This window comes from Urocitellus parryii, chromosome X (assembly GCF_045843805.1).
Source record: "Urocitellus parryii isolate mUroPar1 chromosome X, mUroPar1.hap1, whole genome shotgun sequence".
Classification (NCBI taxonomy): domain Eukaryota; kingdom Metazoa; phylum Chordata; class Mammalia; order Rodentia; family Sciuridae; genus Urocitellus; species Urocitellus parryii.
This window is the reverse complement of record NC_135547.1, coordinates 125,938,844-125,966,608: the sequence shown is the minus strand read 5'-3', so window position 1 is coordinate 125,966,608 and position 27,765 is coordinate 125,938,844. Positions and strand designations below refer to the sequence as shown.

Sequence of the window (27,765 nt, the reverse complement as noted above, 5' to 3'; positions counted from 1 at the left end):
AATGAAGGAGAAAATGTGATTATAGATTACAGGTAGACTAGTCAGAGGTTATTTCAGTGATAGAGGTTAGAGACATGAAAGCTCAGACTTGAGGTTGTATGCAGAGGCAAAAAGAAGTAGATCAGTAAAACATATTTAAGAGATAAAGTCAACAGGACTTGGTGATGGATTGGACATGAGTGAGAGGGATATCAAACATGAATCTGTAGCTTTGGGTTCATGCAACATGTTGGCTAGGAGGTGGTTTGGGAGAGAGATCATGAGTGCAATTCTGGACATACTGAACTTTTTAGGCATTTAAAAATTATCACCAAAAATAGGTCAAGGACTGAACTCAGTGAAGAAATTGAAGCTAGAGATTTGAATTTGGGAGCCTTCTGCACAGACTAGTGAATGAAGTGATGATGTGGATGGCATTGCCTAGGGAGGTATTAAAAAAGAACTAGGTGGTCTATAAAAAAAACTGCTGTATGTCAAGATGAAGCCAAGTGAACATCTGAGAATATTCTGGTTTTATTGACAAGGACGCCAATTTTTTATGTCAGCAAGCACTGTTTGGTGGAACAAAAACACTGAACTTCCAATGGGATATGGAGAGGTACAATGATAGGTGAGGAATCAGAAGCAGCAGGTGTGAACAGCCCCTTGAGAATCTTGACAGAGAAGAAGAGGTGAGGGAGGACAGTTATTGAAGGGAGAATATGATTAGTGAAGGGGAAAATCAGCATTATTATTTGAAATGCTTTAGTTAAATTGAATAGCTTTTAATGACCATAATAAAAATTGAGCTTTCAGAATAAATAGACTGTGCAAAAGAACCAATGTTCATTAAATCATTTTTCTGTGCCGCTTCTTAATTGGTAATTGGTTTTCGGCCCTGACATATTTGCTCGTTAATTGCTAGGCTTCCTATTTAATCATGCTTTAATAATTCTCTCAGGAGGACATTGCTGAAAAAGATCCAAAGAGAGACCTGAATTCCTTTCCATAAATTGCCCATGCTAAGATAGGACAACTACAAGAAAGTTTTCTCCGTAGAATCTCAGCCCCGTTTTTATTTTGTGCTCTTAAATGTTCACCCTATAGGGAGAATGATACTCAAGGGAAAAGGGATTTTGCAAGTTCCATGTGCTTCCTTTTTGTGCTCTTATTATAATTACAAGCAACTATCTTTTTAAAACATATTTTACTAGTATATTTTAAAAAATAGATGGAATGTGAGCTACCCTGTGGAGTGTATGACATGCCCTTCAAGTTAACTTTGAAAGGTGATTAATTATAGTGGTGTCTGTTCAGTTTCAAAAGTTCAGATTAAATGTACTTCAAAACTCTTATCAAAGGGAATATATTTTACACACCTGTCACTTGTGAGAAGGGCTGATTTGAGTTGAAATTATGAAGGAGGTAAAGCTAATCACTAGAACCCTGGCACACCCCACTCTGGACTGTTGAATGAATATATCTTCTAATACCCATTGAGAGGCCCTATCTTAAGCACTCCATAACTAATTCTCCCCAAGTTATGTGATTTCACAGAATTGATGTAATTCAATGTTGGAAAGGACTTTCAGAGTTCACTGAGGCGTGAAGGAACAAGGCTGAGTCCTGGGTGAGCAAGGGGGTAGAGAATGCCTGAGGGCTTTGGGTTGTCAGCCCAGCATCCACTATAGCAGAGGTTAGCAAACTAGAGCTTACAGGCAAGTCCAGTCCAATGCCTGTTCTTGTAAATAAAGTTTTATTGGAATGCAACCACGCCCATTTATTTACATATTCTCAGTGATTGCTTTCCTTCTGTGGCAACCGACATAAATAGTTGCTGTAGAGATCATGTGTATTCACTATCTGACCCTTCAAGTGGCCAGCTATAGCACTGGTTGCCAATCCTGGATGTACTTTAGAAAGTTCTAGGTTGCTGGGTCACATTCCTGACCTTCTCATCCCTGATCTTTCAAGATGGAATTCAGGAATCAGCATGTGTAAAAAGGATTTTAATGCAAAGTCAAGTTAAGAATCATTGCATTACATCATGCTGCCTTTAAAGCACATTTTGCCTTGAATATCCATTTCAGGTTGCAAGTGCCTCTTTTATATGGGCTGTGAGACTGAAAAAATCTCTCCAGAGCTATGCCCAGCAAACTTTTGCTGGTATTAGAATCTCCTGCAGTGCAGGTTAGAACTCATATTGTCACACCTCCAGACGTTCTGACCAGCAGACCTGGGGTGAGGTAGAGTGGGCCTTTTGAAGAAGCTCACAGTGGTCTTAATGCTGGGGCCCAGTGGACAGCGTAGACCTAGGTAAAAAGGGCTTGCAACTCCAAGATGCCAGAGTCATGTCCAATAATCCTGGGATGGGGAGTGGGCATGTATTTATTTATGGACCATCTGCTGGAACTGTTCTAGACTATACTTGTAAAGACCACCACTCCTCTGCTGATGGTCATTACTTTGCCCTTCTCTACCCCACCTCTGAGACTAAACTTCAAGCAATCTTTGCACTAGGTTTCTATCCTTTTCTATCCCTTAATCACTTATCTTTTATTGTTTTAAAATTGCCCGTGGGGTATTTTTAGTCTTTCTTTAAAGTGTCTTTTTAACTCAAGAGGGGCTGAGGGCAGATATGAGACAGTTTCAGATATTAAAGAAAATGAACCCTCAAAAAATTGTAAGGGAAATCAGAAGTTTGTGAAAATTGTAAATGTGAAGACATAAAATGGCAAAAAGGCAACAGAGATAGGCAGACATCTGTTTCGGTGCCACAAAATTGATTTTATTTTGAACCAGGAAGCAACAGCAATCAAGAGACTAGTCTGGACTAAGGGCGTGGCAGCGTGATTCAAGTACCAAGGAGTGACTTTGTCCAGTGCAAGGTGGAGTAAAGAAAAACAATTTTTCATTCCCAAACTAAGCTCCTCCAAATCATGATACTTTTCAGTGATCCCCATTTACACAGGCTTGGATTATTTTAGAGATTTTGGATTTTGTTAAGTAGTTCGTAAACATTTCTGAAGGAGTCACTGCAGAGAACCTTTGAATTGACGACGTCCACTTTTTTTGGTATATCAGGCACTGAATCAATTATAGAAATATTAAAATGTATTTATGCATTAGAGTTTTGCATTTTAAAAAGGCCAACAACCAAGAACGTCTGAACTTGGAAACAAGTGATATTTTGGGCCAGATACCTCTTTGTGGTGGTGGAGCTGCAGGATGTTCAATGCCATCCCTGACCTCTACCCATTAGATGCTGGTAGCACTGTGTCCCCCAAGTTGTGACAAGCAAAATTGACTCCAGACATGGCCAAATGTCTCCTGGGGGGTAAAATAGAGCGCAGAATGAGGAGCACTATTTTCAAAAACTTCCTCCTGTCGTCGTCATTGTCTTTGTGTGCTTTTTGGTATTTCATGAAGGCAGACCAGATGTCAACTTCCCAACACCAAACATACATATCTGTGAGCACATAGGCATGTGTCTCTGCAGGCAGTTGCAAATGTGCCTGGAGCTGGGATGGATTTCCACGTTGACTAGAGGGCACTAGTTCAGTTCCTCAGAAGTTAAAGATCAATATAGCAGTACCATAATTAAAAGCCTGTTGATTCAGGCTATCTCCTCTTGTCCAGCAGAAACCATCATCCATATTTGCAGTCAGTTTTTGAAGTCACTTTCTTTAAAGCTGGAAAGAAAATCTTTGCCTAAGTCCACCCTCATCTTAATTCACCATTTAGATTCCTACTTGAATGATATAGCCAGCAATTTTCCACTTTGGATCCAGACTTCTTTCTATCCACTAGGAAGAGAGGTACCATGTTTCTGAGTTCTGCTATCAGGACTGACTACATAATTTGCAGGACCTGGTGCAAAGTGAAAATGCAGGCCCTTTGTTCAAAAATTAAGAATTTCATGACAGTGACAGAAGAGCATTGAACCAAGCTTAGGGCCTCTCTGAGCCCAGGGTTCTGGGATACTGAGCTATCATACAACCATGATGCCAGCCCTTATAACTTTGGTTGGTGCCATGTCAATTTTGTTGTATTCATTTAATTGGCACTGCCATCTCTTTGCTCCTATATTGAAATGCTTCCGGTGAAGTGAAAACCTCAAAAAAGTAAAATAAAATATTGTGACCCCAATCCATTTGAAGAGAATGCATTATTATACTGCAGCAAATGTTTACAGCATATATTTTTTTAGACTTTCAAAAAAATCCACATGGAAATTTTTTCTACACCATTACAGTAATTAAACACAGTGGCCTTTCACCATATACATATTTTCCTGTAAATGTGACAACCTGGAAATAGTAGCTGCTACATCCACAATGGTTTTAAGTTAGCCAAAAGTGAGACTTTCACAACAAAATTATAACATAATCTCTTATCCTTATAAAAATAGCCAAAACATACCCTAAACAGCTTGCAGTGAAAACTTGAGTAGTAACATCTTTATATTGAAAAACATTATATTCATGGAAATAGTGTCCTTCCAGTAAATGCTTTCTGTTAACATCATAAGGCAAACTGTAGCATTTATTGGTACCTGGAGACAATGGTTTTAAAAACTCAGAAACTGAGTTTTAGACCCTTATATTCAGAACCTGTAAGTGTACAAAGTGCATTAAAATATCCATTATCCAGTAACCCAAAATGTATGTAAAAATTACTGAGAGAACCCTTTCTATTTATTCAGGGAAGGCAAATACACATTGTTTTACATTGTTAAACAAAAGAAAAAAAACATTTAGTTGCCAAAAAAATGATTCGTTTTTTTTTTTCATTGAGGTGTCTATTTCTTAGATGTGTAATTGTCTTACATAGCTATCAAAATATTCATCTGGGTATAAATAATGTAGTAAATATATAGAATTTATCCAATAAGAAAAAGGACAGCATCTGCCAGGGAAGAGACAAAAGGACACAGGAAGCTGGCTTGGTCTCCCTCAAAGTCCAGGTTGGCAATCACATAAGCCTTGGCCATGTGGTGTTAAAACAATGGGTCTATTGACTTCAGGGAAACGATTGATTTGGTTAAAAGCAAAATTACTAAAAATTATGCCTAAATCTACCAGTCTGTTTATTTATTGGCTGACTCAGTAGCCCAGATAAATATTTTAGCCATCACAAATCTTTCTAGAAGTCATGCCCTTCATCAAGGTAGAACCAACAGCAACCTTCCAGTCCAAAGACTGCTCCAGAAAGCCTTAATTCAGGGACCATTACAATGTGTCAGAGCAGCATGCAAAGAACCCCATCTGACAGTTGATTAGTAGGTTCTATTTGCAGGTTCTTGCATGCAAATAGTGAGTTTCTTTCTTTTTGTTTTTGTTTTACAATTCTATGTTACTATACTAGAATATGGAGGGACTTCTACATCTTTCAAGATGTGTTTAATAAATGTTTGTTTATAATAACTTGAGACATATATTCTAGTGAATAGTGTTTTATGCAATGTTCCTTGCTATTACTAACTCATAAATATTAAGTATTTTTCAGTGACTTATTTTTGGACATGGTAGTTGTGATCAGGGCCATGTGCTGATGTCCTAGAGAACAAAATCAATTCAAAGTGTGCTGCCATTCGTGACAGATTGTGTTTATTTATTTCCTCAGCCCCAGAGAAAAGGGAAAAAAATCAATTGGGGAAAGGGGAAATAGGACAACTATTAAATGTAGTGAAGAAATTTCATATGCCTAAAAAAACTATTAAAAGGATAAAATAGTATTATATCATCAAACAGAATCCTACTTCTGAGAAAACACAAATCAGCCTAAATTTCTGAATAATCTGTAGGATTCAAAGTGACTATTTTCAATTGCAATCTCATTCATAATATTAGCCCAGAATCCTTAGCCCTGTGAGAAGCAGGGTTATGTATGGCCAAAGGTTTCAGAACCTTTCTTCCCAAAGTTATCCCATCAACCACCAGAGAATAAAGATCGAGCCATGGCTAAGTCTGAGGTTCAAAGTTCAATTCAAAGTCAATTTTATCCATTCTCCTTCTTACTCTATTCTAGTTGATCCACAAGTTTTTGACATCACAGTTAAAATACTTCAAATTACACCATAGTAAGAAAGCCTGTTTGTTTCCCTACTAGGTTAAAAATTATTTGTATTTAAAATAGCTGCATATTCTGTAATGCACTGTCAAAGTGACAGGACCTACCATGGGCTCAGTATGAAATATTATGTGAGAAAGTGAATAAACATACAAATCTACAAAAGGTTTTTTTGTTTTCTTTTTCTTTTTCTTTTTTTTTTTTTGCAAGCCCATAGACAGTGATGAAATAAAAGTTGTAAAGAGCTGGCAAACTTATGGGCCTCTCAATGTGCAAAACCAAGTCATTCCTAACAGTTGTAATCCCGATTATGTTTCTTTTATAAATAATCTATAGATTTTCCTCTAAATACAAAAAAAAATTATTAAAGCCTGTACTTAATACAAAACACAGTAAAAGAAAAAGAAATCTCCCATTTGAACCCTATTTTAGCTGATTTATGGATAGTTTGGGGGAGATTTAATCACACTCTTGAAACCTGTGCTTTCTTAATCCCCTAAATAGTGAATAATAGCCTCAAACTTTGTTATTCCTGGAAAGCAGCTTCATGTGGTCAGATGCTCACGGCAGCTGCTCTGTACAGTCCAAATGGTCTGGGATAGGAAGACCAGTTATAATCGTCAAACACTTGTTCCACAAGGTGAAGGTGGGGCACACAGGCTGTGCAAATGCCACATCGAAGGTGTAGAGGTGGATGGAGTTCAAAGCATCATAAAAAGCGATGGAGCCATTATCATAGTCTAGCAGGATGCCAACGCGTCGCAGGTGGGGGGCTGGCTCGATGGGGATCTCCTTGCTGTTGTGTCTCACCACCCAGTTATTGTTACAGCGGCAAAGGGCCCAGGAAGCAGAGTTCTTCCCAATCCATTCATGCTTTGGGGCTGATTTGTAAGCAAGGCCAATGGCATACCTGCAGAGACAAAATAGCAACAACAAAAACAGTGAATGACATTGCGTGTGTGTACTTAACCTGTTCTATGGTCAATTTTTTTTTTCATGGGGTTATGAAAATGTGATCATCGTTGTCTCTGTGCATTCTCTTTAAGTGAAAGATTAGCTAAGAACCCCAACACCTGTTTTCCTCATCTTCTTCCCTCCTAAACATACTGTAGGCAGAAAGGGGCCATTGTATTTGTCCACAGCCTTGTTTTCAGTTCAAACACTGCAAAAGAATCTTCACTACATACTTTGTTGTTTTAGTTTCTCTCATGAATTGCCAGTACCAACAGATAGAACTTTCTGCAATGATTGAAATGTTATGTTCCATTTAGTACAGTGGCCAGGAGCCACATGGGCTATTCAGGCACTCAACTGGCTAGTCAAACTGAGGAACTCAACTATAAATTTATAGATGGTTCTTGATGGTCCAATTTAAAGATTTTTCAACTTTACAATGCTGTGAAAGTGATATGTATTCACTAGGAACTTTCTTCAAATTTTGAGTTTGGATGTCTTCCTGGGCTAGTCAAATGAAGCATGATCTTCTCTTGCAAAGCCAGGCAGGGGCAGTAAGCCACAGTTCCCAGGCAGTCACATGAGCACAAGGGGAAGCAACTGTTCCTGTACTCTTCCATGAAATACATTCAATAAATTGCGCAGTTAATTATACAGTGGGCTTCATGTTAGATCAATTTGCCCAACTGTAGGCTAATTTAAGTGTTCAGAGAACATTTAAAATAGGCTAGGCTAATCTATGATGGTTAGTAGATTATGTGTAGTAAATCCATTTTTCACTTATGATATTTTTCCATTTACTATGGGGTTATCAGGACGTATCCCCATCATAAGTGGAGGAGCATCTTATTTAATTTTAATTAAGATAATTATTTAAATAGCCACATGTGGTTTATGGCTATGATATTGGACAGTGTAACCTAGACTTGTCCTTTTGATCTTCTTTAAATTTTTCAATTGTAGTTTTCCATGACTTTGAATGCACTTTGCCAAAGGCAAGTGATGAGAATGATTTCCATTTATGAGGATAAATCCCTTGTCATCATTCAGTCTCAGTTTCTCATCTATAACACTGGGACAATAATAGTCTCCATCTCCCAAGCTTATTTTAAGAGGTAAAAGAGAAAAAATGCATTTTAAATCCTGGGCCCAAGGCCTGACATGTAATATTTAGTAACTATTATTATAATGTCTGATGACACATTAACAGTAAGTACTGGAATCAGAATTTGAACCTAGGATGACTCAAAAGGCCACAAACTATGACACTTTATAATGCCATCCCTCACCAGAAATTGTACAAGTCACCACAGCCAAGAGCTCTCCTGATTATATTTCCTAATATTTTTAAATTTTAAAAATATCTTTGAGTGGAGAGATATCCAGTTATCCTAAATGCTCTCACTGTTCAAAACTAAAAATGTTAAGAATTTTCTACAATGTTCTAAGCTTCTTAATCTCCTTTAACCACTCTGAGACATGCCCTGTAATATTCAAAGCATTTCATAGTTATTAAGATAAGCAAAACACATCACTCTTAATAAAGAGTGAATGACTCATAGTTCAACTTTTAATATGTTATAGCAGAAGCCAGTGTAATTGGATATTGACATATGGTACCTTACCCAGTGAAGAGGGGAAAAATTCATTGGTCTTTGTTAAAATGACATTCTTTTAAAAATTACATGTTGAGTTAAAATACAATCACTTTAAGAGTAGGGAGTTCAAATGAAACTTAATAAAACATGGCATCATCCATTAAATCAATGTGCCATCCCATCTGTGATGTCAACCCCGCATCCTCTCTTCCCTCATGTTGATCCTCTTCTACACGCAGAGGGAATTCTTGGTTGCATTTCCCAGAATCTGCAGGTCAGGTTCTGCTATTGCAATGCCCTTGCACAAGATGCAGAAACTGTAAGAGGAGGGGAACTCTGTTCTGATGGTAGACAGTAGATATGAGGCTTGTGGAAGCTCCAGATGAGCACCTGGCAACACCTGCTTCAGTAGTGGGCAGCCAGTCATGGTGACTCCATCCATAAAGCAGCAGACCAGCTGATTTGTACTCCCAAGGTGCTACAGTCCCATAAGTTTTGACTCCCTTCCTTCATGGAGCACCTTGATTGACTTCTGTTAATCTGCCAAGTCTTAACTCATATACTTTGAAATGGTTTTCATTTTGCAATTTAAAATCTCTCTCCCAGTGATCTTCTGTATGCCCTGGCAGATGCTATTTCCAGTTTTCAGATAATGTGGGAACTACATTTGCATCACAAAATAACCACATCCGTGTTGTTTCCTTCTTGTTGCTACATACCATATTAATTTTTTATTAAAGAATTTTTATGTTTATTTCCCATTTGAACCTTAACTGAATTCTGTGTAGCTACATCAGGGATGGCTTTATTCAGCAAATAGGAAATATAGAGAAGGTTAAAATTAGGAGCAAACTCCAGAAATCTTCTGCTGCCCTTTTGACTTCTGGTCTAGTAATTGTGGCATGAACTCATTATTATAGGTTTAGTTAACACCACTTCATAAAACACCCAGTGCACATTAACAGCATTAGAGAATAAGAAAATAACCAAGTGCATAGTCCATTAGGCAAAGGAAAATACCATTATATTATCATTAATCTGTAAAACTATGTACATAATTCCATTGAGCTTGAAAGGGGCAAGCACAATGTAATGTTCCATTAAGTTGCGCAGTGAGACATGAAAAAGAATTAAAAAAATATAAAAATTATGTTTCTCAGAGCAATGTTAACATGCCCCATTGCACAGATCATAACATACACGTTAATTTAAAGTCAGGACTATATTTCATGAGAAAATATATGTGTCATTAGCTGTTGTAAGTCAAGGTGTCACAGGCATTTAATAGTAGAGGAACCCCTTCCTTGCTAATTCCTCCCAGGAAATATGAAACTATTCTTGACATGAGGATTTCTCTGAAATTGACACAAACAGGTTTGTAAAGATCCAAAGTGCAGCAATTAACTGTAGAATTTCTTTCCCCCTCAAGAGTCAGTTTTGACATCTGGAGGATGTTTTAAAGGTAATGTTGATCTGTGTTTATGGAACTAAAGTGGTCTGGTGGAATTTCCAGCATTATTCATCAATGGCAATGAGATCATAGTGATCAGCTATCATTTATCATAAATAATTATTAATGGGGTTATAATCATTTAGACATTGAATTCCATCCCAGATTAATATAGCACATTAGTTAACTAGAAATGATTGCCTTTTTGCAAGTACATTCATGGTATTTTCCTCTGTGCTTTTCTTTTTCTCCAATGCAGCTAAAAATTGCAAATGCCAACCTAGCTCAGAGCCTAGTATGGGGTAGAATTTGCCCTCCACCTTCAGACAGGATGTTGAGAAAAGAAAATGTTCTAGGCAAAGAGAATCATGAGGATTACAATAAATGAAATCTACTCACTCATCCAGTAATGGTACCACTATTGGGAGAAATGGGATGCCCAAGCTGACTTTTGCCACACTAGGAAAGACACATATTGCATTATTTTCATAGATTTGAATTGAAAGGTCTTTTTAAATGAGAAGTATTCTATCAATGCCTACACCAAAAGAAACACTGTTATAATACTCACCATCTTCAGGTTATACAGTTTTCAACATTGGTTTTATTTTTAAAGCACAGATGAGGCTATCAGTAAGTATATACTACTATAAGCTCTAAAGAGTAATTAAGCCCTGTGGGGCATGGTGGTGCATGCCTGTAATCCCAGTGGCTCAAGAGGGTGAAGGCAGAAGGATCTCGAGTTCAAAGCCAGCCTCAGAAACTTAGTGAGGCCCTAAGCAACTCAGCAAGACCCTGTCTCTAATAAAATACAAAAAGGGGCCAGGGATGTGGCTCAGTGGTTAAGTGCCCTTGGGTTCAATTCCTGGTACCCCCCCCCACAAAAAAAGAGTAATTAAGCCATTTCACAAATATGCTGTAAATAGCAGCATAGCACAGTGGTTAAGAGCACAGATCAGCAAATTATAAGGCAGGAATCAACTCTGGTCCTCTGCTGATTTTTATAAATGAAATTTTATTGGCACACAGTCATGCCCATTCATGTATGTACTGTCTGTGGCTGCTTTCCCACCACAACAGCAGAGTTAAGGAGTTGACTTGGAACAAAAATTGGCCCATAAAACAAGAAATATTGAGTGTCTGGGTCTTTTGCAGATGACATTTGTGGAGTTCTGGTTGAGAGTTTGACCCCTGATTGCGGATTCTTGTCTCTGCCATCTCTTGTGAGTTTCATGACCTTGGGCCTGTGCCTCAGTCACTTCATCTGTGAAAATGGGATAGTATCAATACCTACTTTTGTAGGGCAGTTAGGATGAAAAAATGAGTAAAATGCTTAGATCAGTGCCTTGCCTGGAACATAGTTGCACCATATGAGGGCTTGTTAAATTAAAGCAAAATGGGTCCCTTTTTGATCAATAGTAAGTCTGCATTTATGAGACAGATGGCCAAAGTAAGGGGTGGAGTTTGTGGCTATGGCATAGGGAAGGCCAACTTTGTAGTCTTAGCTAATTCTAATGTAGACTTCTCCCTGACTTTGGTACTTAGTTTTAGGGAACCCAGCAGGCTAAGGTCACTGGGCTGGATGAAACAGACCTCTTGAAATTATTCACAAAAGCCTATAATCAGTGCTTCACCTCCACCCATTCTGCCCTTTACTATTTGCACTAATTTTCTAATCTTGAATCAAAAAACATACAAGGTAACAAAAATTAGTTTTGTTAAAGTAATGAAGAATAATGTTTTTAAGTAGGAATGGCTGATTTTTTTTTTCTCCAAAAGGCCAGAAAGAAAATATTTTTGGTTTTGTGAACCACATCATTGTCTTAACTACTCAACTCTGCCACTGTGGCCCCAAAATAGCCACAAACAACGTGTAAATAAATGGGTATAACTGTGCCCCCATAATGCATTTTTTTTTAAATTTATAAAAACAGGCTTTGGAGCTGGGGCTATAGCTCAGTAGCATAGTCCTTGCCTAGCATGTGTGAGGCACTGGGTTCAATCCTTAGCATCACATAAAAATAAATAAAATAAAGGCATGCTGTCCATCTACAACTACATTAAAAAAACAGGCTTTGGGCCATATTTTGCCCAGGGGCTGTAGTCTGCCAACCTGCATTTTAAGGCATCAAAGAACAGTATTTAGATACCAGAGCTCTTCCAGGAACCAGAACTCAATGATCTTGCCTCTAATTCCTGCCATAACTTAAACACACACACACACACACACACACACACACACACACACACACACACAGACTAATAACAAGTTTTTTTTTCCCCCTTATTGGCTGAGGAGTGGGTTAGATGATTGCTTGGCAAATATTCACTCCCTCCTCATGCCTCTGTGGGCTCTGGGATTGGCTATATTAATTTGGCCAATAGGAATTTAGTAGAAATTATAAAAGCAGAGGCTTGAAATGTGCTTGCCTTCTTGGATTCCTTGAGAAGAATATTATGTGGGTGGCCAACACATCCAAGGAGGCTGAAGAGACACAGAAGCAGCCTAGTACCAACCTACAGCTTCAAGCAAAGCCTGATTGAGATTAGCTCTGATCCGCCAACCCCTACATGGGGGTGTTATTTAGCAATAATAAATGGTTGTTGTTTGAAGCCACTAAAATTTGGGATATTTGTTATGTAGCATTATTATAGCAATAGCTAACTGATACAGCTTTTCTGCATTTGATTCTTCAGGATGGATGCTTAACAAATTGATGCTCTAACAAAGAACAGAATGAGGGATGGAGATGTGGTTCAAGCGGTAGTGTGCTTGCCTGGCATGGCGGGGGCTGAGTTTGATCCTCAGCACCACATAAAAATAAAATAAAAGATGTTGTGTGCACCGAAAACTAAAAAATAAATATTAAAAAATTCTCTCTCTCTCTTTCAAAAAAAAAAAAAAAAGAACAGAATGAGATTTGCCTTTTAATAACAGGAAGAATATAGATAAAAGTTGCCTACCATGTGCTTCCACTTATGACTACTTCCCAGTAATGCCGGCCACTATCAATGAACACATTTCCAGCCACTCCATAGCTCCCTTGGCTGGTGAAGCGTTCAGGCGTATGACTCTTTTTGGATGATGACTCATCACGTTCTACTGTCAAGTTATCATGGGACACCTTTAGTTTTCGATGAGCAGATTTGGGATCCAGTTTAAAAGGTTGGCCTAGAAACAAGTTAAAAAAAACAAACAAAAAAAGGAAATGGAAAAACACTGTTCATTTGAACATGACCAATGACATTTTCATAATCAGATTTATAAAACTGGAATAAGTTATCCCTCCTTGAATAATGCCTTCTGTGACAAAGCTATATCTTACATTTTTAAAGTAATTTAAGCATTATAAATAACTTTTAACCACCATTTGACCCAGCTATCTCACTCCTAGGTTTAAACCCAAAGGACTTAAAATCAGTATACTACAGTGACACAGCCACATTAATGTTTATAACAGCTCAATTCATAATAGCTTATGAATTTAGGAATATTACTTAGCCTTAAAGAAGAATGAAATTATGGCATTTGCCAGTAAATGGATGGAACTGGAGAATATCATGCTAAGAGAAATAAGCCAATCCCAAAGAACCAAAAGCCAAATGCTTTATCTGATATGTGGATGCTAATTCACAATAAGGGGGGGGGGCATAGAGATACTTTGAATTAGACAGAGGGGAATGAAGAGGGGAGGGGTGTGGAGGTAGGAATGATAGTAGAATGAATTGGACATTATTACCGTATGTGCATATATGATTATATGACCTGTGTAATTCTACATCATATACAACCAGAAGAATGAGAAGTTATACTTCATTCATGCATGATATGTCAAAATGCATTCTATTGTCATGTATAACTAATTAAAACAAATTTAAAAAATAAAATAAAAATAAATAAATAACTTTCAAAGACATTTGCTTACAGTGTTCATGACATTCAAAATATAATTAGGGAGCAGCAACCCTGTATAAAGTATAATGCTAAGCAAGGTAAGAATTAGAACATGGCCCTCCCTTCATGAGCTTCTAGTCCATGAGCTTCTAGCTTCTAGATGGGATCCTGTGGTACTATACTAACTGTACAACAACAGTATAGGCAAGGATCATGGTATGGACTATCTTCAAGGATTCCTGCTGAATATGAACAGCACAGGTACATACTGGCTGTGTACTGTCTTCAAAAGAAAGAGAAAATGGAGACTTTTTATTTTCAATAAGTACCATATTTAATTGGGCCTAAAACATATTTGTGCTCAATAAACTTCAGAAACCAAACAAATCAAGATGTCACATCCTAACATGTAGAATATTCTAAAGGCTTACATTATTCTGAGACTTCTAAAAATTAAAAACCATGAAATTAACCCAACTCAGAAACTCAAAGGTCGAATGTTTTCTCTCATATGTGGAAGCTAGAGCAAAACAAATGAAAGGGAGAGGGAAGGATAAGATTACATAAAGAACCAATCAAATACAAATTAATAGAAGAACGAAAGGAAGCCTAGTAGAAGAGTCTAGTAGGGAGAGAGGAGGGAGGACTGGAGGGAAAGAGGGAGGTAAAAGTCAGGAAGCATGAATCAATATAGTTTCATGCATGTATGAGTTTGTTGGGATGAACCCAATTGCTATGTATAACCACAAATCTCTAATAAAAGTTTTAAAACTACTCTTAGGAGTTTAGAGTTTAGAATAAGTATAAAATTGTAAAATTTTCATGTGGCTGTATAACCAATGTGATCCTGCAATCTGTACACGTGGAAAAATGAGAATTCATACCCCATTTGAATTAAATGTATGATATGTAAGATCATTGTATTGTCTTGAGCAACTAATAAAAAAATACAAAAAAATAAAATACAAAAATACAAAAAAAAAAGACTGTCAATATTTTTGCACATATGCAACTACAAAAATAACAGTGGCATACATCAATAAACACTATTTCTTATTTAAAAAAAATTTCAGGTCACAAACTCAGGGAAAAAATATGATAGTAACACTAAAGTTTTCTATTCCTGAGCTTATTCACATATATAATAAATAGGACCCTTTCTACTTCATTATTCATATTTGTATTTTTAAGATTTAACTATTAAAAAATCTTGGCAGAGTGATACTTGGGACATTTTGTCATAGCTGTTTTTTCTCTGACAATTCAATATTGGTTTGTATTATTGCCTGTCATTCAACACCACATAGGGTACAAGGCATTTAAAGGCAGGAAATTAGTTACAACCTGATGCAGATACCACAGTATCAAAATTCCACAGCCACTACTGCAGTTGGGTGGCCTTTCTGCCCAACATGCAACTCCCTGACGATTGCAAGAAAAAGTTTGGTAAATCTGACTGGAGTGGGTTGGGGTTGTGGCTTAATGGCAGAGTGCTTGTCTCACACATGTGAGGCACTGGGTTCAATCCTCAGCACCACAGAAAAATAAACAAAGAAACTGTGTCAATGAATCTTTAAAAAGATATTTTAAAAAAATTCTGACTAGGGCATCACATGAAGCTGGCTGAGAAATTGATCCAGTAAGCATGGGCAGTATGCATTTTGTCATATGGAGGTAAGCCAAAGGATTACCAATGGCTACTTGGATACAAGCATAACATCAGCACCCAGCAGACGTTTTCTACAATGGGCCAGATAGTAAATATTTTCAGCTGTATAGGCCATGTGATTTCTTTGGTAACTATTTAGCTTCAGCATTGTAGTGAGGAAGTAGCTGTAGACAACAGATAAGTGGATGGGCATGGCCTCATGGCAATAAAAATTTCTGTACAAAAACAGGGAGCCAGATTTGGCTCTTCAGCTGTGGTTTGCTGATTCTTGTTTTAGATTTCTTCCATAAAAAAGCAAACCCAAAAGACTTAGAGGGGGGAGATAAGAAGACCCTCAAGTGCAAAGTAAGTAGTACCTCACAGGTTGTAAGGACCTACATGTAGTTACACATGTAGTTTAAATTTCAGCTTGTCTTGTTTAAAAAAAATGTCCTAAGGGATGCTCATGCCATCAAGTTTTAGGGATTAAACTATGGACTAAGACAAGAAAAAGTAAAAAGATAGCTTTTAAAGCTGAAAGATAAAGTAAATAAAACGGATTAGAAGCTAATTGGCAGAGCAGGAAGAAACTCCATCATGGTGCTCATCATTTAAAAAGGCAAAGAACTAGCTACTTGACCTCCTGTCCTTGAGGAATATCAGAATGTTATTGCCATCAGAAAGATTGGGCCTGTAATGTTAAAAAACTTCCAGAAATATCTTGCTTGTCTCTGCTCACACTCTTGGCTACTCACACGCAGGGCATGACCCAGCCAGCATCAGTGAGGCCCAGCCCCTGCATTCTCAAAGAGCAAATGCTACCTGTAGCTAAGAAGTTTTCCCAATTACCTACCACTCACTCTTCACAAATGCCAGACTTTTACTTCAATAAGGACAATAAGTAAACGAGGAAATTACTGTTACTTCACTAAAGAATTTAATTCATTAGGAAATTTGTATAGGGCATGACCCAATTCTTGCCACCAACTTACACAACTCTTACAATATTCTTTGCTCAGCTGTCAGTCTCCCTTCCTTGAAATCTATTCACCATCATCAAGATCTTATATCACTGTGCAAGAAAACTTTGTTTTATGGAAATGTTCATCCTGTTTCTCTGATTTAAACTCTTCAACCTGCCCCCCCACCAACCATTGCTCTCCAATGGCCATTGAGGGTTTCACAATTTGGTTCTTGTCTCCAGGATCCTGGCTTGTCCATCCTCCAGACCTATGCCACACTTTCACCACACTGATCTATTTTCTGTTCCACGACATAATCTCCTTGTCTTTGGGCTTTTGCATTAGCAATTCCCTCTGTGTGGAATGCTTCCTCCTTCTCATACATCTTCCCCCACCTGAAAAAGCCCTCAAGGCTATGCAGGGGTGCCCCTCACCCCTGTAAATTCAGCATATACATGGTTACTCCTTCATGAACTGAAAGGTAACTAAGCATTTATTTGCTTCATTCCCCCCATATGCTGTGAATCCTTGAGAGAACACATCTTAAGGAGTTGAAGATTCATAGTATTCTCAGCATCTTACACAGTATCTCAAATACACTATGTATTCAAACATACTTTTGAAAGATTAAATATATATTCAAATGCAAATCAAAACTATCCATCCAAGTGTGCATAAAGTATTGCTCTGTGTGTCATGTGGCCATAAAAAACATGCCATCATGTTATGTTTTCTTATGAGAATTATTTATGAGTTTGTCTTCGTGACAGCTTATAAATGAAACTAATATATTCCCATCTTAAAAGTGAAGAAACACTAAATGCAACTGAGATTCTAGATTGGATGCTGGGACAGCAATTCAGTTACACCAATGGTGAAATCTGAATAGAGTCTACAGTTTAGGTACCAATATAAATTTCTTGGTCATGACAAAGGTATTGAAGTTAGGTAAGATTTTACCATTAGGTGAAGCAGGTGGAAGGGTGTATAGACCTCTGCAGTGTGTGCAGATTTTATGTGAATTTTTAATCTAATGCTCTTTTTCCATACCGTGATGTTCTTCTAAGGACCAAAACATGTTCTACAATGCACTGAGAAATCAAAGATATGGTTAAATGAGGGATCCTCTTGAAAGCAATTAATTGTTCCTGTAGACTGGCTGGCAACAGCACAATATGGTGTCATGTAGATACACCCTGATTTGCTTTCTCTGGGGAGGTCTTATGCACAGAAGTACTGTGTTACATTGCATTGTATTTCTAGATCAAAAAGATGTAAAAGAAAGAGAGGATAAAACAAAACACATGTAGGCAGAGACAGAGACAGAGAGATGACAGTACCATGAGACAAAAAAAAGTATAGACCAGATCATTCTTTGCACTGGGGGCTGTCCTGTGTATTATGGGATACTTCCTATCATCCCCAGCCTCTAGCTGCTAGATGACAGTAGTGCACTCCCCAGTTGTGACAACCAAAAACATCCCCTGGACAGGATGGGAATTGAAAGGGCAGAATCGCCCCTGATTGAGAACAACATACCTAGACAGACATCTTGAATAAAACAGAGAATTTGCTTTTTTCTTTTCTCCATCCTTTCCTTCCTCTCTCTCTCCCTCTCCCCACCTGCTACCTCTATAATGGGAATTGAACCCAGGGGAGCTCTACTACTCTCTACTACTGAGCTACATCCCTAGCCCTTTCTTTATTTTATTTTTATTTCAAGACAGGCAGGGTCTTGTTACATAGCCCCAGCTGGCTTTGAACTTATGATCCTCCTACCTTGGCCTTCCAAGTAGCTCAGATTACACGTATGCACTACCACACCCAGCTTAATTTGCTTTCCTGCTATAGAAAACTGTCCACCATTTACAGAGCTCCTACTCTATGTCCCCTACTCTATATATTCTATTTCTCATAAGAACTCCTTCAGAATGATTTCCTTAAATATGAAAAAAAGAGAAGACTGAAGTGCTGAGAGATTAACAGCCTCATAGCTTTGAAGGCCTTGAGTCATTTTTGGAACCCAGAGGGAGATGATGCAAATCCCACTACTCCACACTGGTTCTGTATTTGCTTTTTTGAGGTGCCACTGATGTCCAAGAAAGGGGGCGGGGGAGGGAGGGAGAAAGAAAGAGGGGAGGTGGGGAGGATGGACAGTGAGAGACAGAGTCAGCTGAAAGGTAAGCAAATGCAAGATGACAACTCTGCTAAATTCACAGCACTTACTGTTTGTCTTCAACTTCCCAGGCTCGCTGCTGCGGCTGCCTGCCTGGTTGATGGCCTTGACCATGAAGATGTACTTGGTGCCACTTTGAAGACCATGCACCGTGTAGTGATTCTGCTTGATGTTGGGCACGATCATCCAGCTATCAGCCGAATTACACAGACCTGTAAAGTCAAACAGATAGGTGCAAGCATGGGCCATGTTTGCATAGTTTTAGGATATCTGAAAGAATTGGCAAGTAAAGGGCTTAGTCACTTTTTCTAAGGGACACCCAATAAATGAGTGCTCTGTGTCCTATCTATGATAGGGGTGCAATCTGTATTACATATTCCTATTGTGTGCTCTGGATGGACCAGTCACTTAGAATTGCTGTATTGCAAATTCTGGTCTTTGTGAATCGGAGCAGCAAAGGTTATTCTATTTGGAATCTTAAGCACTAAACATGTGCATGGTGTGATTTTAGGTGCTGTGGGAATGAAGTGAAAGCAAACATTTATTCCTCCCACTCCACCCTCATCCCCAATATCATGCTGGTTGTCAAATTCTAAATCTCATCAATTCTGAGACACACAGCTCATGAGGAGACCCGAGTCATGGAGAAACATACTTCACTAATACAAATGTTGTGGATTGCATTTTTGCCTCCAGTTTTTCACCCTGCTGTATCTATCCCTTCGTGTCTTTGCAGCTGCTCCATCTAGAGAGGTGGGGAATAGTTCTTTCCTTTGACATATGCCCCAAGTCATGTAACTTGCTTTGCCTAATAGGGTGAAACCAAAACTGACAATGTACCAAGTGAAAGAGGAAACACTGCAAGGCCTTGAGGGTTTCTGTTGACCCGTTGCACCTCTGCCATTGCTATGGGGACAACAGTTTTGGTATAGTGTGCTCATCCCAACTGATAAAGCACAGGAACACCCTTACCACCAGGCCAATGTAGAAGCAAGCCCAGGAGAGATCAGTCAACCCCCTACCAATCTCCAATGGGAGAGCTAAGGGTAGTTTGTGATGCTGTATTAATGTGAACTCAGGAATCATATTATGAAAAAACCCTGGAGCAGCTGCACCTATAGGGAGCTCAGGCCCCAGTGAAGATCTTGGGAAAGCATCCACAGGGATTTTTCACCAGCTGCATCCTTGAGATGGCTGGTTCCAGAATGGAGAAGACTGCTCCTCTGGCTATATTCTGCAGGATGTGGACTGAGGAGCAGGCCAAGGATTTATGACACTTGGAAGAACATGTAGGAAAAAGGAAGCTGATTTTGTTTTGCAGCTGGCCGATGCTGGAAACATCTTTTTGGTATCAGGCCCAACTCTCCTCTCTTCACCCATCAATCTCCACTACAAAAGGACCTTTCCCAGCCCCCTGGTGACTGGGCTGTCATGAAGTTTCCTTTCTGTTGAATTTCCACCACCAGTTCCTAGGAGAGGGCTGGACCTCTTTACTTCCTGAGGTCTCCAAACTCACCTCCCCTATCCTTCCCCTTTCGCTGATTTGCAAGTCAAAAGATTAGTTTCTTTGATCTTGAGGCAACTTATACCTTACCAGGCTCTCAAGAAGCTTCCCCTTAATCTTTTTTTTTGGTTGTTGTTGCTGTTTTGTTTTACCTCTGAGAATCTAATAAAACCTTTCTGAAAAAAAAGAGATTCACAAATGCACACATATATTGAACTATAAATATTTGCATAGCAAGATAGGCACAGACTCCCTGAGGCTGTCTTTGAATTGTACTAAATGCTTTCTCAAACTTTTGAGCTAAAATGATTTCTGGTATTCTCACAGATGAGAACTTTTTATTTGTATTTTGTCAGTTGTGAAAACTGACTTCATATGATTTGTACCTTGAGTGCAAAGTATTTTCAGGTATACTCTAGGGAGTATTTGGAAATATATATCTCCATATGGATATACATGGACAGAACATATATATAACATATATATCACATAATATATTATATATATATATCATATATATGATATATGATATATTTTATACACACACACACATATATCCTTGGCCTTGTGAATTTTCTGTCACCTCTTTTTCATTTCCACCTGTGAACATTTTCACCAGAGGACTTCCAGATTTCAACAAGCATAAAGGACATAATGAGTTTGAATGTGTGAGAGTATGTGAGTATGTGTGTGTGTTGTGTGTGTGTTTGGAGATTTAGTAGTTCAACCACAGGTACCACCCACTCTTTTCCAGTTTTCCCAAACTCAGCCCTGCATTCTCCTATGAAGTCCCATTTATCTAAGACCCTCCCCTAAAAAGAAAATAATACAGTAACATGGGAATCTCCCTATGATACATCCCTTTTGGGTCTTCCTCACTTTCCCTTTTCTTTGAACTTGTCTGCAATAAATTCTACTTCTGTATAGTGTCACAGTGAAATATTAGATTTTAACCTAACCAAAGAAGGGTCATTTTGAGGTTTGAGCCCCAACAGGCCTATAACTCACTTTAATATTTAATAATATTAATATGATAGTAATAAAACAAAAATTAGCCTTTCTATTGCCTAGGATAATCCAGTTAAATTCCCAGATCTTTGTCAACAGCAGTCAGGCTTGAATAAAAACAATAACAGCATTCAGTAGATTCAAATGAGAATCCTATCAGTGTCACTGGTTTTACACTATTCCTGTTTAATTGCGTATGTTACAATACAGTGACCATTGTGGTCAAAGAAAGCAAATGTAAAAATGTTTCAATAAACTTTAAATCACTGTACAGTCCAAGGCTGGGTTTAATGTGGTGGGGAATGCTTTCAGCAACATCATAAAGCAGATGTCTAAAATGGTTGCAAACTGTAACTTGGCTTACAGTCCAAAATCTTAATGAAGATTTAATGTTTCAGAAACTTTTTCCAAACAAAAAAAGGGACTCTGACTATCCTGATTATTTTGAAGAGGCCACTAATTTTTCCTTGAATATTAAAAGAACAAAATGTTTATTGAGTACTAAAATTTTATTGGCTAGCCTTACACTGTAGCAATCTACTTTCATAAATACTAACAATTATTACTGTTTCATCTTACCTTTATATTATTATTGCCAGGACATAATTGAGCAGTTGATTAAAAATGCCAAGAAAACATTATTGACAATTTTCTCTTGGGGGATGGAGGTAAGTGGGTAACTTAACATGTGCTATTATTGCATTGCTAGTGTTGGTCTTAGGCCAGTACCATCTAACTTCTTGCATATGGCGCTGGATGCCGAGTGTGTTTAAGTGAGACGTCTCTGCCTTGATATCCCACTGTGTCAGGACTGGTGACCAGGTTTTATTCATCTTTTTATGAAACACCCACCCAATCATCCTGCCTAAAACTTCACCTTGTTCCAAACTAATTTTCTATCATCTTTGAGGGTGTTCCAATGCTCACCTAATTCAGCTTAAAGTACTAAAACAACAATGGAACTTGGAAGATAATTAGTCCATAATGAAGTCTAATTGAGTTTTTCAATTTTGTACTTTTTTTTTCATTCACAATGGATCAGAAGCAGTTCCCTACATAATGGGTCTCATTCTAAGATCTTAATTACATTTGGGACTTCAGGGCCTTGTAAGACAACTGCCTTCTTCCCACAAAATATTATGTATAAAACATCATGCAATATGGACACCTTTTGGAGAGGCTAACATCCCGTGTCTCTTGTAACAGATTGGACATAAATGAATATCCTTTTCCTTCTTTCTTGTAAAAATAGTATGTGTTTAATAACTTTCATGAATGTTTTCAAAATGACTTAAAATAAATGACTACTATGCCATGATGGCTTAAAGAAATGTGGCTTTTTAAAATATATTAAGTGTAGCTTTGGAAAGCATTGTAAAATTAAATACCCATCTACATATTAATAAGCAATTCATCAACATCTTAATAAGCCATAACTATCAATAAAAATAAAATAAAAAATTAACATCATTAATGTTGCAATTGGATTGTACATTTCATTAGTGAGCCTATGATTAAACAAGCTTCATTAACATTATCTAATTCTTCTTCACTAAAGCCATTGAAAGCAATTAACTACAACTCATGCCCAGTGAAGGAACCATGACCTAGTAATAATAAAAGATTTCCTAGTGGCATGAGGAGCCACAGCCAAGTTTGAACATATCTTTCCATTTTCAGTAGAGTTTTACTGTTAGATCTTGTCATTCAATACAGTATCTGTAAACAACACTTCTCCAATGATACTATGGTACATTCAAGGAAGGCCTTTCACATGGAGATTATCCTGGCAAATTACACAACTGACATTTATCATATGACATAAAATATCAGCTTTGATAGTTTATGACATAAAATATCAGGCAATGGTAGGTGAGTGCAGTTTCTATTTTTCTAGGAATACTAACTTTGAATACAGATGTGTTACCACTGTGGCAAACACAGGGCTAAGGCCTTTACTGTTTATTATCTCAACTAGGTGAAGTTAAAGCATTATCCTCTTACAGATGAGGAAACAGATTTGTAGGGCATTAATTTGCCAAAGATTACAGAGCTAGGGAGGTGTAAAGTCAGGTATTGAATGTAGGTTTCCCTTGGTCACTACAAATGCATACGATATTTAAGAAGAAAACAAATTAAAAAATGTTTGCATCTCAGATTTTATCTGAATTTATTCTCTCATTGTTGCAAAATTATCCTGTAGACATCAAGACTTCACTATCTTGGCTAAAATAAGTATGAACCATCCTATGAGAGTGTCCCAGTTTGATCATTAGCAGCAGCTTTACGTTTTTTAGTTATCTCTAGAAAAAGGGTCTTTTTGGTAACTGTGCATTCAACAAGGCAGGTCCATAGTCTTCATGCAGCTATTTGCATTCATTTTCTGGTGGTGACTCATTTCCAGGAACAAAATACCTCCTCTGAAATCACCCACCATAAAGTTGTGAGTTCATCATGGTGAGTAGTTTTGCTCTTGTTGAATTTTGTTAGGCATGGCCTTTTTGAGTCATCTATTCCATTTCTGCATCAGGGGTTGGTATTATTTTCCACACCAATAACACTAAGTCAAGTCAGTCATAGTTCAGCCAACCAAGAAACCTTGTTTCGAACAATACATATCTTTCACTTGAATGATGCAATGCAGCACTGGCATTGAGTTAAGGTTCTAAAGTGAATTGCCTTCTCAACTCAATTCCTTCCTCCTCACTGTATTCACACCTTTATCATGTACCTTTACAAGCCCTCTCATTCTCACCTGGGGTGGAACCAGGGAACTTGCTTTGGAGGCTTGAAATGCATGTGTGCAATTGGGCCTGCCCTCATACCTTTACCTCTACAATCCCTAAGAGAATAGATGGAGCTGGATAGCGGGAGGATGAGACAGAAAGCAGCAGGTGAATTGTCCCAGTTATTAGACTGCCATGCAAAGCAGCCATGATCAATAGTCCCTCAAGACACACGAGCAACAAGCATTTACTATGATATTCTACTTAGGTTATTCAGTAAGAACCAAGTGATAAAAGTCCCCTCAGGTCAAGCCAAGACTATCTACTTCTGAAATTCCCATGATAATCTGATTCAAGAAATATGGGGAGAGACATAACCATATAATGTTTTATATGCCATCAAGTAGCCCACAGGATCCCCACTCCCTAATATTCATGACAGGATCCATGATCCACTTCAAAACTATAGAATATGGCCAAGGGCAATGGTCTGTCACCTTTATTACTCCTGCAATTATATTACAATTACATAGCAAAGGTGAAGGGAGTTTGTAGATACAATTAAGGCCCCTAATCAGTTGACTTTGAGCTAATCAAAAGGCAGGTTATTTTGGGTGGGTCTGACCATCAGGTGAGCCCTTTAAACGTGAGTTTAGAAGTAACAGACTTGAAGTGACAGACTCTCCCTTGCTGGCTTGAAAAAGCAAGCTGCCATGAATACATAAGAAAACAAAGTTTGCCAACAATCTAAGGAACCTAGGAAAGGAACTCATTCTTAGTTGAGTTGCTAGACAAAAATGCAATTCAGACAAAACTTTGATTTCTACCCCACAAAACCCTAAGAGGAGGAACCAGCTCAAATGTGCCTTGATTCCTGACCCACAGAAACTGAAATAATAAATGGTATTGTTTTAAGCTGCTAAGTTTTGATAAATTTATTTCACAGCAGTAGAAAACTGATATTTTTTTTTTTCTCGAACCAAGCAAAAGTGATTTAAGAGAAATATAATGTTCCACACAGGGGCCAGGAATCACCTTTTTGGTATAAAATGACTCCAAATGTTTTTGTTTTCTGGTTGTTCTATTCACTCTCCGTCTACCATCTTTTGAATTTCATCTTCATTATGTTGATATGATATCTGGTTTACTTTACCTAATACACTAGTAATGTTTGCCACACAGCATAGGGAAAATAATTCTTTTAAAGAAAAAGATATTAATTCTACTTCCTTCTTTTTGTTGTTTTTCCATCCACATGATATAGCAGTTAATGTGTTACAGTCTCCATATTAGTTAAGTTAGGTCTCAGATTTATTATGTAATTATGTAGATGTTACATGTTTACCTTGCTTTAAATCAGATTTCTTCTGTTAAATTCATGGTATATATGTCCAAGATCAGGGAAATATAAGCTCATACAGCAGGGAAAATGCATTTAAAAATCATATGTCACCTCTCTGAAGGGCAATTTGGCAATGTCAACCAAAATTAAAATGCAAATAATTTTTTCCTAGCAATTGCACCTCAAGAGATTATACTAAACATAGAATCCCCCATGTGTGAAAGAGAAATATTCACGAATATTCATTGAGGCAATGTTTTTAAGGTCAAAATATTGGAAACAGGGTAAGTAATCATCAATAGAACATGGGATAAATTAGCATGTCTTTATGATAGGAGACTACACTGCCTCAAAAATTAATGAAGAAATTGTTTATTTGTGCAGAAATAGAAAGATCTTTCAGACAATAATATTTAGTTTAAAAAAAGCACCAAGGCAGAGAACTGTGCATTGTCTGCACATCCATAAAGGGAATTTAGAGAATTAGTACTTCTTCATGATTTGCAGCAGTGTATATATACCAGGAGATTAGGAATGATATTTTTTAGAATTCAAAATCTTGGAAGTAGAATAAAATGATGTTGAACTGTTGCCACTGTAGTGCTTCTCAGACTTTTCTCAAAAAACACTTCAAATATCTGAGGGCAGAGAGATGTTTCCAGGGAAATAGGCAAGAGTCAAAGAAGTAATTCTGGAAGTACTATTTCTGACTCAGTGCAACACTATGAATGTCTAGTTGCTATCTCTGCTTCTAGTCCTGCCTTGTTCCACTGCACTCTCCACAGTGCTCCTGGGTCAGTTTTTAATTGTATACCTGAACACACCACTGCCCTGCAAAACTCCCAAGCACACAGAGGAAAACAAAACCATGGTGCAGCCTGGATAGTCCTCTGTAATCGAGCTCTTGCCTGTGAGTTAGGATTCAGTGACTGATGACTGATAACATGTGCTTTCTGGAGCAGACTGATATGGATTTGAGTTCTGGCTCTAGTTCTCACTCTTCATTTTCACTTCCTCACCAAAATCCCCAGTGAGCTTAACCAGGTAAGGTCTCCCAGCAGGGTGCCCAAACTTTATGTCTTTCCAGATTCACTTCTGATGACTCTGCTCTCTGCCATACCCTTAGCTAGCTTCTGGGGAGTCACCGGCTCCCCCAAGAATTCTTTTAACTATAACTTCCCCCAAGACTTTCTTGTCTCACATATCACTTCTTCCTCTCTATTGCTTACCTACTTCCAGCTTGCCAAAGCTGTTGTTCACATGACATTTCATGACTTTCTCCCTTCCACTCAAAGCTTACACATTCTTGGAAAATGACAAGATTTTAATTAAAGTTTCCAAGGCAGAACAACTAGGGGGAGGAAGGTAAGAGAGTAGGGGAAAGGAAACTGGGAAAAGTGGCTTCTGGGATGTAGGGGGAGCCACTGGTTGGTATGGGCATTTACATTTGAGTCACTTACAAGCTGAGATCTTTTTGCATCACTCCTTTAATTAATTCTAAACCTAATTTCTATTTTAAGCATCATGTGCCTCAGAACTACTTGTGCTAGCAAAGAACAGTAAAGAGAGAAAAGATTTATATGATAAAAGCACATTAAGTTGATATGGATTTATTCAAAAGATCTCTCTGTTAAAAAGTGACTGCTATTCTATTCTATTCTACTTTGATGTGTTGTATTTTTCATTGCTGCGGAAGTTTCAAACTTGCTCCCCTGAAAAGCCACTTCTTCTGGTCATTTACCATTTCCTGAATTGGACATAAATAATTGTTGGGTATAGGAGTGCTTCCTCTATGTCATCTGAATGGTTACTGCAATTTGAAAACTCCAAATTGTCCATGATGCCAAATATCACACAGGCCTCCACAAGAGTGGGGCCTCCTTGTGTTGCTGGTAAGGTAAGAAATTCTTCCCAGGTGGGGCTGGTTAGTAACATTTGAAGTGATGGCACCAAATTACCTCTGTAGATGACCAGATATTTAGTGCTATTCGTTTTATTAAATCCTTTCTTTTTTTAAATTGTGAAATAACACCCCAAATAAGTACATAAAACCAAATGTATGGTTTAATGACTAAAACATGTAATTATCACTCAGAAATTGCCATTAACCCCATGAACCACCATATACTTATTCCCAGAGATGCCATTCTCCCTCTCATACAACAGGTAACCATCATCCTGGTTAAGTATAGTTTTAACACCTATGAATGCATCTTTAAGCAAACCAGTTTATTTGGATCTTAAGTTATGATTGATAAAATGAACTCATACTGCATATATTCTTTTGTTTCCTGCTTCTTTCCTATAACAATATGTTTGTGAGATTCATCCATGTGGTTTGCTGGAGGTCATTAATTTTCATCGATATTTGGCCAACTATTTTTACTAGTGCAGTATAATTGAGTGCTATCACGTTCTTGGTCAGGAAAGACAAGCCAATAAATATTGTGC

At 37.8% G+C, this 27,765-nt stretch overlaps 1 protein-coding gene across 1 annotated transcript in view; it reads right to left on the bottom strand.

Moving 5' to 3' along the window:
- Nucleotides 1–6,223: 6,223 nt before the first annotated feature.
- Nucleotides 6,224–27,765, bottom strand: part of Mid1 (midline 1) — a 350,467-nt gene continuing 328,925 nt past the window's right edge. Inside the window, exons 8-10 of the mRNA XM_026395163.2 lie at nt 18,785–18,946; nt 13,018–13,225; nt 6,224–6,961 (exon numbers count right to left, since the gene is read on the bottom strand). Of these exons, the coding sequence (XP_026250948.1) occupies nt 6,613–6,961; nt 13,018–13,225; nt 18,785–18,946 (719 nt within the window). The 3' untranslated portion in view covers nt 6,224–6,612. The remainder of the gene's footprint in view (nt 6,962–13,017; nt 13,226–18,784; nt 18,947–27,765) is intronic.